General features: G+C 44.7%; 4 protein-coding genes across 4 annotated transcripts in view; 3 read left to right on the top strand and 1 right to left on the bottom strand.

The window, feature by feature from the left end:
• Window positions 1–9,588, top strand: part of LOC126562158 (slit homolog 3 protein-like) — a 57,474-nt gene extending 47,886 nt beyond the window's left edge. Inside the window, exons 2-3 of the mRNA XM_050218587.1 lie at window positions 8,018–8,048; window positions 8,159–9,588. Of these exons, the coding sequence (XP_050074544.1) occupies window positions 8,023–8,048; window positions 8,159–9,578 (1,446 nt within the window). The 5' untranslated portion in view covers window positions 8,018–8,022 and the 3' untranslated portion in view covers window positions 9,579–9,588. The remainder of the gene's footprint in view (window positions 1–8,017; window positions 8,049–8,158) is intronic.
• Window positions 1–12,156, top strand: part of LOC126562569 (protein lifeguard 1-like) — a 400,503-nt gene that overhangs the window by 36,741 nt on the left and 351,606 nt on the right. The window lies entirely within an intron of this gene.
• LOC126561924 (protein LSM14 homolog B) overlaps window positions 1–12,156 on the top strand; it is a 204,641-nt gene that overhangs the window by 123,905 nt on the left and 68,580 nt on the right. The window lies entirely within an intron of this gene.
• Window positions 1,124–3,193, bottom strand: LOC126562449 (odorant receptor 63a-like). Its single transcript, XM_050218961.1, has 8 exons — window positions 2,957–3,193; window positions 2,736–2,874; window positions 2,458–2,640; window positions 2,116–2,386; window positions 1,915–2,020; window positions 1,721–1,822; window positions 1,336–1,491; window positions 1,124–1,204 (listed from the first exon to the last, which is right to left on the bottom strand). The coding sequence occupies exons 1-8, from the start codon at window positions 3,191–3,193 to the stop codon at window positions 1,148–1,150; spliced, it is 1,251 nt and encodes a 416-aa protein (XP_050074918.1). The 3' UTR covers window positions 1,124–1,147.

Genomic DNA, 12,156 nt, shown 5'->3' with positions numbered 1-12,156 from the left:
ATGATACCGCGTCACTTTTATATAGATTTACGCTCTGTACAGTTCTAAAGTAAGGATTTGATTTTGTAAGCAAAGAAGCGAATACGTTTATTAATTGATAAAAAAAACGATTATGCGATCTAATCTAGGTCAAGTATCAATACACGTTACAGCCTGAAAGCGATATCCGAATTTATGCTTAGCTTACAGAGATAAAAAAGAACTAGGTCGACAAAAATGCCCAGCGGCGTACCAGTGATGCACAGAAAGGCACAAAAAGAAGCATGCATGTGCAGTTGCACATGCGAACTTGGAGGTCACTTCATTTGCAAACTTTCTCGTACGTGAAACGCACTCCCTCATTAAGCGCGCCGTGTAAGATCGAACTGGACCGTTTAATTGAGCAACTAGTGTCTTGTAATAAGGTGTTCCACGCGGTTGCATTGCTGCGGAAATGGTAGAATGTGTCGTGCGTCATCGATACTGTGCGTCACAGCAAAAACCAATCACCGAACGTACGTATCCCGCACGGTCATTGCAGAGAGATACTAGGCTACGGATCGATCGAGCACACGCTGGGGGCTGTAAGATCTCGCGGCTTAATGTTATTGTTAATTAAAGCGACCTGCAAATAAGTGTCTTCACTTTTTTACCGTCCGTCCATTCCGTCAGTCCGTCTTACCTACTTGCGCGTGCACTCGCGATTACTTCTTCGCTCGTAGCGTGCGAGCACCTGGTGGTCCTGGTAAGCTATCGGAAGCGTGTGATCCTTAAATCCAGCGCTCGTCCCGTTATCAGACACTCGCAGCCCATACCATTCGGTGGCTACTCCTATTGTACACAATCGGAACTGACTAATTGCTGTGTGTGGCCTGTGTTTGGATGAGTTTGCAAGCGATAAGCAAGCGAAAGTGTGCTGTGTACCGGCCGTAGCCTTCGGCCAAATATCTCACACTGAAGCGACCTCTGCTACTAAAGCGCGTGATGTTGATCATTACGGTCCCCTCGGTTGGCTTATCTGTTTTAGCCCTCCCATTCGGCCAGGCTGTACTTTGTACCGCCGTACACTTTAGCATACCACCCAAAATATCTACATCAAACCGGTGCCCGGAACTTGGTTTGTACTCAAGGGGCTCGACATGAAGCGCATTGCGACGATGGTCGCAACCTATTCCTCGGCCAGCGTCTGCAGTACGGTGAAGTAGGATGCGGCACTTCGTATTATCTGTATAAAATCAGTTGTAGTAAGCGATAAGCGGACCATGCTTGTTTTGTCGTTGGGAAAGCAATGCTTGGAGGCGTGTCATTGACGACATCATGATTGTGCCCTGCACATGGCTCGAACGCGATCCTTACCGTGGAGAAGGTTTCGAGTGACATGGCGGAAAAGCTCCAGGCACGCATATCGATCTGCCGCTGACTGTAGAGTAGCAGGATTTGATGCGAGCTCTTGAAACGTTCTGCACAAAGTTCCCACTGTGCTTCATACACCGATAATGGGAGCTCGGTACTCTTGAGGGAGGGAGAGAGAAGAGAAAAAAAAAGGATGAAACAATAACAACCGGGAAGCAAGCGCAAGGTGATACAATACGACGAAGTAAGGGCAAATAATTGGAGCACGCTGTTCTCATTCTGTCCACATTGACCTGATTACAATAATCATGTGCCAGTGTAGCAGAAATAGTTGCAATTCTTGGTGAGGATCGTCGGGCAGCAGCAAACAAGCAACGTCGTGCATTACCTCGTTCTGGAGCCTCTGACCGTACCAACAGAACTGGAACAGCTGGTAGATAGCCGCTATCAGGTAGAGCACCATCAACATCGTTTGTGAGTCGCCCTCGTCCTTCCGGTTGCCGTACGAAATTAAAACAAACATGAATCGAAAATCCCATAATCATTCGCGCTGGACTGACTCAACCATCCGGTGCTACTTACCGCATGCATACTGGCCGCGAACGCTATTACACAGATGATCGAAGTGCTGGTAAAAAGTTGCACCAACAAAACCGGTGAAAATATCTCATTTATCCTTTCAATTAATCTGCAAAAGCAAACAGTTTAGGGACACTTAGCTACTACCCTCCTGCTGCTGCTGCTGCTGCTTGGAAATAAAAGCTGCAACGGAATCTACTTAACTGCATCGTTCGTATGTGGTGTAGAATGCATTCACGCTGAAAGAAAGCTCTCTCAGCATCGGACAGGTTCGGGTTCGCTGTTTCGTGCATTAAATCTCTTAACAAACGCATCAGCGACGCAGCGTACAGTACCATCACAACGTACAGGCCATCGAACGCGACGACACCGGCCCAAGTGGTGAAGCCGGACAGCGATTCGGAGCAGAACAACAGCTCGAAAAGGGGCGAGTGGCGTTTGATGGGCTCAAGAAATGGATAATACGTGTTGTAAACTAAAAAGAAATTAGGTTTGAAATTACTGTGGAGGAACTTTTTTACCTGGGCACTCGCCACGATCTCGTACCAAAGCTCCTGTTGTACGCATTACCCTGGAACTGATTGTACAGATTGCTGCAGGCCGGTATGATCGAATAGTTAGAAGCCACCAGACCCACCACGAGTGTGTAGAAGCGTAAATTAAGCTGCACTTCCTTCCACTGGTCTGCAAGCAGCTTGTTAATGCGCCCGAAGATAGTTTCCCTGTCGGCTGCAACAAAAAACAGCAACAAGCAAGCCCAGATATGAATCACGAAAGCGTAGTAACTGTTATCACACACGATCGAGATAAAGCAATCGGATTACTTTTGCGCAAAAATCTTATCTTCTTGAGAAAGATCGCTGCTTCTAGTGCTTCCCAGAGCTGCACAATCTGCTCTTCGTAGGCATGCATCCGCATCACCTTGATGCCGGTTGTGGTGATGCTGACAAAGCTACAGAGTCCCTTAACATGCACAAGAAAGGTGATACTATTACGATGCGATGCGTAATTTTTGCCAGACTAGTCCTTGCTGACCATCTCTTACCTGCACAACCAAGCTCAAGTTGCCCAAGTTGCGGAAGAAAAACTCCGTCTGCAGATAGGTGTTGAGCCAGTGCATCAGCAGCATAAAGTAGTACAACCGTCGATACCACTGCTGGCGTATCGTAACGTACCGGTTAGGCCAGATGCCCATCGTAGTGGCCATTGCCCGTAGCCAGTAGGAGCTCCGTTGAACGAGCTCGATGAAATCATCCTTCGGACGGAAGTGTTCCGTGTCCATTTTTGCGCAGCGTTAGCCTTCTTCGGCTGTTACCTTCAGTACTAGGAAAATGGCTCAGGAAGGAAGGTTAATTTATACCAAAATCGGGACGAAGAATGTCCTTGCTACTGGGCAGACATCAAGGTAGAGCATTATTACTTTAAACTGCTCATTAGACCAATCGAGCTTATTAGCAGGACGGGAAAAGAGACACAAGTATCAAAGGGAATACGTGAGAAAGATGACAGATGAGTTTCCGAAGCATTGCCAGCGATTTTTTTGAATTATTTCAACAAATATTTGCAATAAAAATTTCGAAATTATTCATATAAGAATGTACACTAAACCCAAGCATGCAGAACTAGAAAAGATGAAGCAAAGAGTAATCAGGCAAATGGATGCAAGCTCGGCTAAATGGCTGGAATGGTCTGTCATGAAGAGGAAAATTAATTTTTTTACAAAGCATAATTATTTTTAATTTTGCCAAACAATTACTGAGGAATATTGACCCTTCTATATCTGAAGCCATGGTCAATGAATTTATGAATAATCTAGTAAAGGCTCGACGAATTTTAATAAGCCTAAAAAAATCGGTCCCATTGAAGAAAATTGAAAGAAAATGAGGCGATCTTGATTCGGAAATTTAACAAAATCAAAGATCACGTTCTTTCTGCTTGCTTTTGTAGTGTTATAATTGCTTTTAACTCATTAATTTATTCGTTTTTTTATTATTAAACATTAAAATTATAAACAAACAAATAAAAATAATAACGACTTTTCTTGTACTAAACTAAAAAACTACAAAATTCATATCTAATCTTAGCTCAGAGATAAATTTAAGCTTACTGACCTCATCAATCGATCGGTCGAGCTTCTGAACCCCTTACCTAATTGTACTCTAAATATTTCCATGATCTTTTCCAATTGCTTACAAATGCTGTGTATGCTCAGTGAAGCAAGTGCGACCATACCACACACGATCGTTGCGTGTTGAGGATCCGAACCTAGCCTTCTCGCCATCAATCACCATCACGAGCTGTTGGACACGCACAATCACCACCCGTGCAAACATTCACACACAATTTCATTCATAATCGTAGCAGTTCCGGTTAAGCACCGTACCACCCCGATGGACGTATCCTCGTCCAGCATTAAGAAGAAAAAAAAACCAAACCTCCCCCATTACACCTGTATGTCAACAGAATGCATCGAAGCCTGCCAAAGTGTTGAACCAAAGTGTGTGAGCGGTCCGATTGGGAAATTCACGGTTCGTGAATTTCGTTTCGTAGGTGAAACAGCAACGGATGACGTCTATCGGCCGCTGGTACTGGCAGCCGTCCAAAAATGGCCCATCCAGGGCACGGGGCACTTGAACCAAATTAAAAATAACCCATGATCGGTGTCACTCACCCATTTGCGTCAATCCATCCATACGTGCCGGTGAGCAAGATTTGTGCGATTAGTATCGTAAGCTTTGGGCAAACTTCCTACCAGTGAAACTTTACGATGCATCATCCGCTTGGGTTCGTTCTTAGCACTATCAGTGCTCCGATAGGGACTTAATTTCACTGTTCCCAGGTGAGCTTGTGGGGGCTGCACAGCATAAAAGAGGGAATGATATGGTTTTATTATTCATCCAAAGAAAACACCGGCTTTTCCACTGCCGGTTGCGTTCGAGGTGTCATTTATTCACACCTGGAAGCAGTTTAGTTTTGGGCCGAGAAGTTCCGGGTGTTTCGTTTCGCACGTCAATTGACTGCATGGAGAGATGCGAGACGTACTTGGCAGGAAGCGCACCGGCAATAGTTGTGCAATCAATTAGCGATAATCAATTTCATTACACACAAACGCTCGATACAGTTAATGGTTATCAAATATTTAGTTTTGGTTACTATGTAACAATATAGAATTGTATTGAGTGATTGAGTGGAGAGTAAGGTTTGAATGATACATTTTATTAAGAATTGCAGAAGGATTGAAACGCGAAACAGAAATGCGTTGCAATTTAAAAATTTCTCTTGAAGTGATGCTGAATTAATTTACATTCATTCATTGAATATTTTCCTTTCAAATTACTAAACTATTATTTATTTGCTCATTCAAGTTGTATGCGTACAACGATGCTTGATTATTTTTTATAGTTTATACTAATATAATTGTTCTACTAACTAGTGTAACTAATAAAATTGCAGTTATTCTAGTTTTGCCACAGTTAAATGTGTTGATTTTTTTAGCATAACGCAATAAGAAATTCTAAACATGTTTGAGCTTTATTGTTAAACATTCTTGTCTGACGCCCTGTGTAACCTAGATTGTCTTCACACAACCCGACGTATATTTCTCAGGCACTCACCTATTGCTAGCTGAAACAATCCACCTGTCCTATCTACATCAACTGTCTGTCATCGCAAGATTCAAAAATGTCACCGAGCTCTGTTCGGGTCCAAACAGGCAAACCCTGGAATACCTTACCTTGCGGTATGCAAAATACCGATAAAGCAGCTCGGTTCGGCCCTGGAGATTGAGTTCTTCTGATAATAAATATAAAAAAAAATCGGGCTGTAATGCTTACAGAGTAACAAGCACCACGAGCCACCACGAGACAACACCATCTGCGATAACATTGATTGAATTCATTTGCGATCGCTTATGTCACTGTGGCAGGTGGAACCAATGCAAAACCTTTGCTCTACAGACCATCGGACGAGCGCCAGTCGATGGCGTGCTCCATGATTTCGGCCTGTGTTAGGTTGACCGCATGTAATTTCGCGCCAGTCAATTATTACACAGCCGCTCACACCAAATGGACATCCTTCTTCCCGTCGGTTGATCCGTTTCATCCTTAGTGGTGCAGCAAGGGTGCTGAGCGCTTCCTACATAATGAAGCGTCCTTTCCACAGTTTCGCAAACGGTCAAAGTCAAAACCTGCTTCACGGACGATGTATCGTGCTGGGATGGCCCCCGGTGAGGTTCGTTCTTATCGTGCATTCTGTTTGTTCGGTGGTTCATCGAACAACAAGCGTCAATTGTCTAATTGGGCTTTGCTGTGCGGCTTATTATTTGTTTCCGCCACGGGCGTTAGACGAGCCAAAAATATCTTACCCGTTTCTCCACCCGTTCAACCACCGAAAAGAGGTCACACGTGGTAACGGGGATTCCATTCATCCTTACGCGGTAATGCAAATTGCCAGTCGGTGACGTGGCTAATGGACAAATCCTGAGATGGCAATCGACACCCACACAAGTACACTTGATTAGTGTGCCCGGGACAATGCCGGGCTGTCGGCTCAAAGCAATCAGACAATATTATTTCACCTCAAACACACGTGTGCTCAATTAACACGTTTGTCCTTTGGGGAAATGAAGAATTGAGGTAAATCCTTTTTTTTATCCTTTTGTTAGGCCGGACAATTGTTCAATATTTTACGATGTTTTTCGAATCAGTGACTCTAGGTTAATTGATAACTTACTCACTTTTTTTGTACAAACGGAGATTTTAGTCTATCGTAACGTGCTAGTTTTCTATTTAAACATTAAATTAAAATTATTCACAAATTAGACAAATAGTTTGTAACGCATAAAGGTGTTAGCTACTTAGAATTTGTTAATAACGATTTTGGTAAAATGCGATCTCAAATATTAAATTGCACCGCTGCTTATATAACCATTATTGCAAACTGCAATAACTAAAAACTTTTTCCCATAAAATATTCATAAACGTTTAAATATTGAACACATTCTTCATATCAAAACCAAATCGAAATGATCATCACAGGCGAACAGGCGTACAGACATGGGAAATAGGCGTAACGCTTATTTGATTCAATATTTATTAACAGAAGAAATTAATGAAGAACGTAATTAAACAGAATGTTATAGTTTGACAAAAGCAAAATTTAAGAGAAATCTTACGCTGACGCTTTCAAAAATATTCAACGCGTTTAAAAATTATTCCATTTCACACGAACCATCCGTTCTCAAGCCCCCGGACCTAGGGGGCGGTCTGATATTTTCCATCCGATTACTAAGAAAACTGTTCGCCCTGTTACTCATCAGCATCGCCTTTGTTATCGTCACCTACCCATCCCCAAGAGCGAGTTGCGCACGTCTAAGCAGCGGTCCACCCCAAACCACACAAAAAAAACACGCACACACAACGCAAACATCCTGCCCAGCGTTCCGATTGGTGCTCGGTGTACATTCAATAAATAATTTCCAATCGGTTCGGCCACACGAACTTCCTTATCGGCCGGGGTCGGCTTTCGTCGGGCGAAAGGGTTCGCCGCAAGCAACTAATAAGCGAGTGTGACGGAATGGCGGGAAAAAAAACCACTTGCCCCAGCTGGGTGAGGGTGAGCACGGACAGCTCACGCGTGAGATGAGAGTGATGCCCGCCCGGTGCATGGCGTTTATAAAAGCGTTCCATCGTTACACTATCGGCTCAGTCGCTGTGCGAATCTTCAGCTGGTCTGAGAGATTAAACGGTTAAGTGAAGCACAAGTTGCATCGTTGCTTAAGGCACTGAATGTGTGCAGTTCTGATTGTGCCGAGTGAAATTAATGTTCACGTTTCAAGTGTGCGTTGCGATGAGGAAAAGTGATCGAAATGAACGGTTAAGGAAGAAAACTTAATGTGTTGCTATAAAAGGAAAGTGCTGACTTTGTGCTATAAAACTGTGCTACTGATAATCCAATAAAATCGAAAAAGCTGTGTGCTCATACGAATCCACTGAGCAGTTAAAGTAGAGGCGAAGAAAACACTAAGTTCCGTCTGCAGCTGGTCTGAGCGGATCGGTGTGCTGTGTGTGTGTGTGTGTGTGTGTGTGTGTGTGCGGTGAAGAGTTTTCGAAAATGCACTTCGGATTAGCGGATGCATCGTAAGTGATTGCGATCAATTTGCCTATGACTGCGTGATCCTAATTTCAATCCTATCTCTCTTCCCTCTTTCGTGTGGTGTGATTTGTGCGATCTTACCCGTTTTTTGCAGTGTGTGGCTAGTGTTGATCGCGGTGCGATTACAGCTCTGCACCTGCTCCAAGTACACCTGTACGATCGGTTCGGATGGGTTCTGCATCTTTCAGGGCGTACACATCGAAAGTCCGGAGCAGGCGGCGAACGTGCAGTTGGAACCGCCGGCGATCGATGTGACGCGCGTCAAGTTCCGCGACTCGAGCATGTTCATGCTACCGCCCGGCTTATACAGTGCCTTCCGCCAGCTGCAGGAACTGCGCGTCTGGTGGATGCACCTGCACAGTATTCACATCGATCCACGGCTACTGTCGCTGGACGCGGAGAAGAACCGTATCAGCAGCATTACGACCGATCCGGGTACGGTACCGCTGCTGCGAAAGCTCGAGCTCAACCAGAACCGTCTGCGCAACATCGACAACATTTCGGTGTTTGAAAATCTGGAAATTCTCGAGCTGGCTCACAACGATCTCCGTACGCTGGACCTGTGCGTGTTTCAGAGGATGCCCAAATTGCGCCTGCTGGATCTTTCCAGCAACAATATCGCGCTGGTACGCAGTTCTATCGGGTCGGAAAAGCTTACCTCGCTGACAGTATTATATCTGAACGATAACCGGCTAACGTATCTCGATCTGGGCGTGTTGCGATCGTTCCCAGCACTGGAAAAGGTCCATCTCGCTAACAATGCGCTCGTCTACGTTGATCATGACTCGCTCCCGACGATGCTGCCCCGATTGCGGGTCTTCCATCTCCAGAGCAACGATTGGCACTGTGAAGCACTCACCGAGCTGGTCGGACAGCTGCGAAAGACCGGTGTGCAGGACTTTAAAACCTTCAGTGCGTTCACTTGCAAGGAACGCATGGTCGAAGGTGTATGCTGTACCGAAAACAAACCATTCTCGCTAGTGCGCAAATCGAACCAATATCTCGCCAACTATGCCACCGAACTCAATGGACACACGCGCCACCTAATGCGTGAGCTACAGCACACACGTCACGAAGTTGCACGGTTGATCGCAAACGACAACTACACGCAGGTTTCACTCCAAACCATCGGTGACGAGGTTGAGGAGCTTCGCAATCAACTGACGGATGCGCTGGCCGCACCGGACCCCGTGACGGGTCGCCCTGTACCACCGACCACGCCAAGTCGAACCGCACCATCGGGCGGTTCCATCAATCCGGAGCGGCTTGTAGCGGAGGTGGCAAAGTTGCGGCGCGACTTCCAGAAAATGGCCGGTGAGAATCAAACGCTTCGCCAGCAATTGCGTCAGTATGATAAGCTGCGACAGGAGTTGGAAGCGCTGCGAACGGATACAACGGAGACGAAGCTATCGTTTCAGCTGGTCAAGGAAGAGAATGCATTGCTGCGGCAGGATCTTCGTCAGCTGGAGCAGAAGCTGCAGCAGCTGTTTAGCCGTGGTGCGGTACCGGTCTGACGGCCGTTACCTGTACACTCGGCTCGTGTTGAATATTGATCTGAGCGTAACGCGTTAACACATAGTATATATAAGCGTACGCCATTTATCTCTCACATTATTCTCTCTACTAGTGCGCTAAAAGTTTCTCTCTGGCTCCCTCTGGCAAGCGGGAGAGAGGGAGAGAGCAAAATAGAGAAAGCTTAAATCATGAATCGAAATCGTAGCAGTCCGTAACAGGTGTAAAACGTAACGTTAGTAGATCTAATGTTACTACCACTACCACTACTATTACTAACATTCTCTACTTTTACTAATCAAGCGTAGGACAAGCGTAGAAAATCGTTTCTAGTGTCACTGTCCGAATCGTACCAAAGATCACTCAATATATGTTAGTATATCATTAGCTATGATCTTCAGCAGCAAAGAAGCAGAAAAAAAGAAAAGAAACAAAAAAGATTTAAGGAGATTATACGAGAGATGGACGTTATCTAGCTGTAGAAGAATTGTCCTTTGTACATCCTCTATCGCTGTATGTGTTTACTGCTACTACTGCTCTTAAGAAAGTACCCCGTGGGAACTGAATTCGCTCAAAATATGCTACCTCAAAAGCAAAAGTCAAAGTCCCCTACCCGTGAGATGATAATGGCAAGTTTTGTTTTCGTTCCACCCTGATCGCTCCATGCGAACCGCGTGCCCAACAAAAGCCAAAACAATACATTAAACGTTTCTGCTAGACGTCACATTTGTTGCGTCACTTTTACGCCATCCTGCGGCTCACGTGATAGAGGTGTGATGGAAGAACGCACGAGCGAGAGAGAGAGAGAGAGAGAGGTCGGGTATAGTAAAGCAGCAAGTCAGTCCCTGTCAGCCGGTGGTGATGCTGCTGTCAGTGAGAGTGTGTGTGCCCTGCAAGGGCTTTGATTGACAGTGCATCATCGTCATCATCATTGTTTTGCAATCATCATTTCTCCTATCATTCTGTATCGACAGGTCGATGCAGAAGTCGTTAGGATTTATTTATTAAGCCTGTAGCAGAATTAAGTTCACTCTTATGTATAGTTTGGGAAAAGCGATCAGAGTAGAGAGAAGTTTCCTAACATTAAAATAGCGACCAGGACAACTTTCTACTTAGCATTACTGATAATACTGATCAAACTTTAGTCAACAAAAAAAAAACTGCTAACGACGGAACTACTCTCGGAATTCGTGTTGACTGTTGTGGACTGGGGATGTGTGTACGAGCATACCTACCGAACTCTTGAATTAAATGGCTCGAATTATGCGAATGAATGTGCAATTTGCTGTATTGCTTCGATAATATTACTAATGTAAAACAGATACAAAACCTAAGGCCCTTACCATGCCAGCGAACACTTCCTCTGCCATGCTCCGTAGAGTGTATTGTAGCGTGTAGTGAATGAAGTGAATAAAACAAAAAACTTGAAGCTGCAAAATAGAAATCGACCGAATTTTTGAAACCTTCTAAGCAGAGGAAAAAGAAAGAACATACATCTTAGTACATACTGAACCATCAAAGTAGTCGAGTCGATGTTAGTTGCTACCTAAAATTGAAGCTATTTTTCTACTTTGGCTTCACATCGGACAGAAAAGAATGATCCTAATTTTGCGTCGATCGATTCAATGTCTAGTAAGTATTGTATAATATCGAAATAATTTCTATAATGTCGAATTTCCATCTTACCTTTTGTCAATGAACACAGTTATCTTGCATCCTCTTCTTCTTCAGTACGGTGCTTGCTGGTGTACTGCGATGCATGGAAACGTTGAGCAACTATCTATACTGTCTGGTAAACGCAACGATGATCTTGATCTATCTGTTCCTGTTTGGTGTGATACTGGTGCTAAACTGGTCGATAGAAATATGCCAATATTCATTACATTGAGGATAAGATTGAATCAAAATAAAATGTGTTAAGTGGCTGCTTCAAAATTATATTGAATTTATACGAATTTTTTTTATTTAAATAATGAAGTAGCTTTATGTTAAAAAAACTGGGAATGATGAATAAAAAATAAATATATCGAGTTTTTGTACAGCGGTACAAGCCACCATGCGTCTCCATTAGGTACGGATATCCTTCCCGTTGGTTGTTATTACCATACTCGGAAGCTTCCACCTTCTCGAACCAGCGTAACAAATACGCAGTTGCAGCTGAATTACACCACCACGAAGTACAAAAAAAAACCCACCCTACGTGATCGATGACGACTGCGCGTGTATCAGCAGCCAGCCAGAACGTAATCACCATTTCGCATCGCATCCCCCAATGGCATCGGGGACTAAAGTTCGTCCCGATACGCTCCGTAGACCTTTTCCCGGGCTGGGGCGCCAGTGGTCCAGATCCTCGCGTGGATCACATGCGCACTCCTCCTACGACCGGTCGATGCGTGAACAGTGTGCCCCCGAAAGCGGCATACGTGCTACGCTCGCTTGCCTTCACGGTGTAAACTGTGCAATGCCAATGCCTTTGCCGGGATGGCTGATAACAGATAGCTGGTGGAGATGATCTTTAGCGAGAATATGTATGTGAGTGTGTGTGAAAGAGAGAGAGAGAGAGAGAGAGAGAGAGAGAGA

Source organism: Anopheles maculipalpis, chromosome 3RL (assembly GCF_943734695.1).
Source record: "Anopheles maculipalpis chromosome 3RL, idAnoMacuDA_375_x, whole genome shotgun sequence".
In the NCBI taxonomy this organism is placed as follows: domain Eukaryota; kingdom Metazoa; phylum Arthropoda; class Insecta; order Diptera; family Culicidae; genus Anopheles; species Anopheles maculipalpis.
This window is presented reverse-complemented; position numbering and strand designations above follow the sequence as displayed.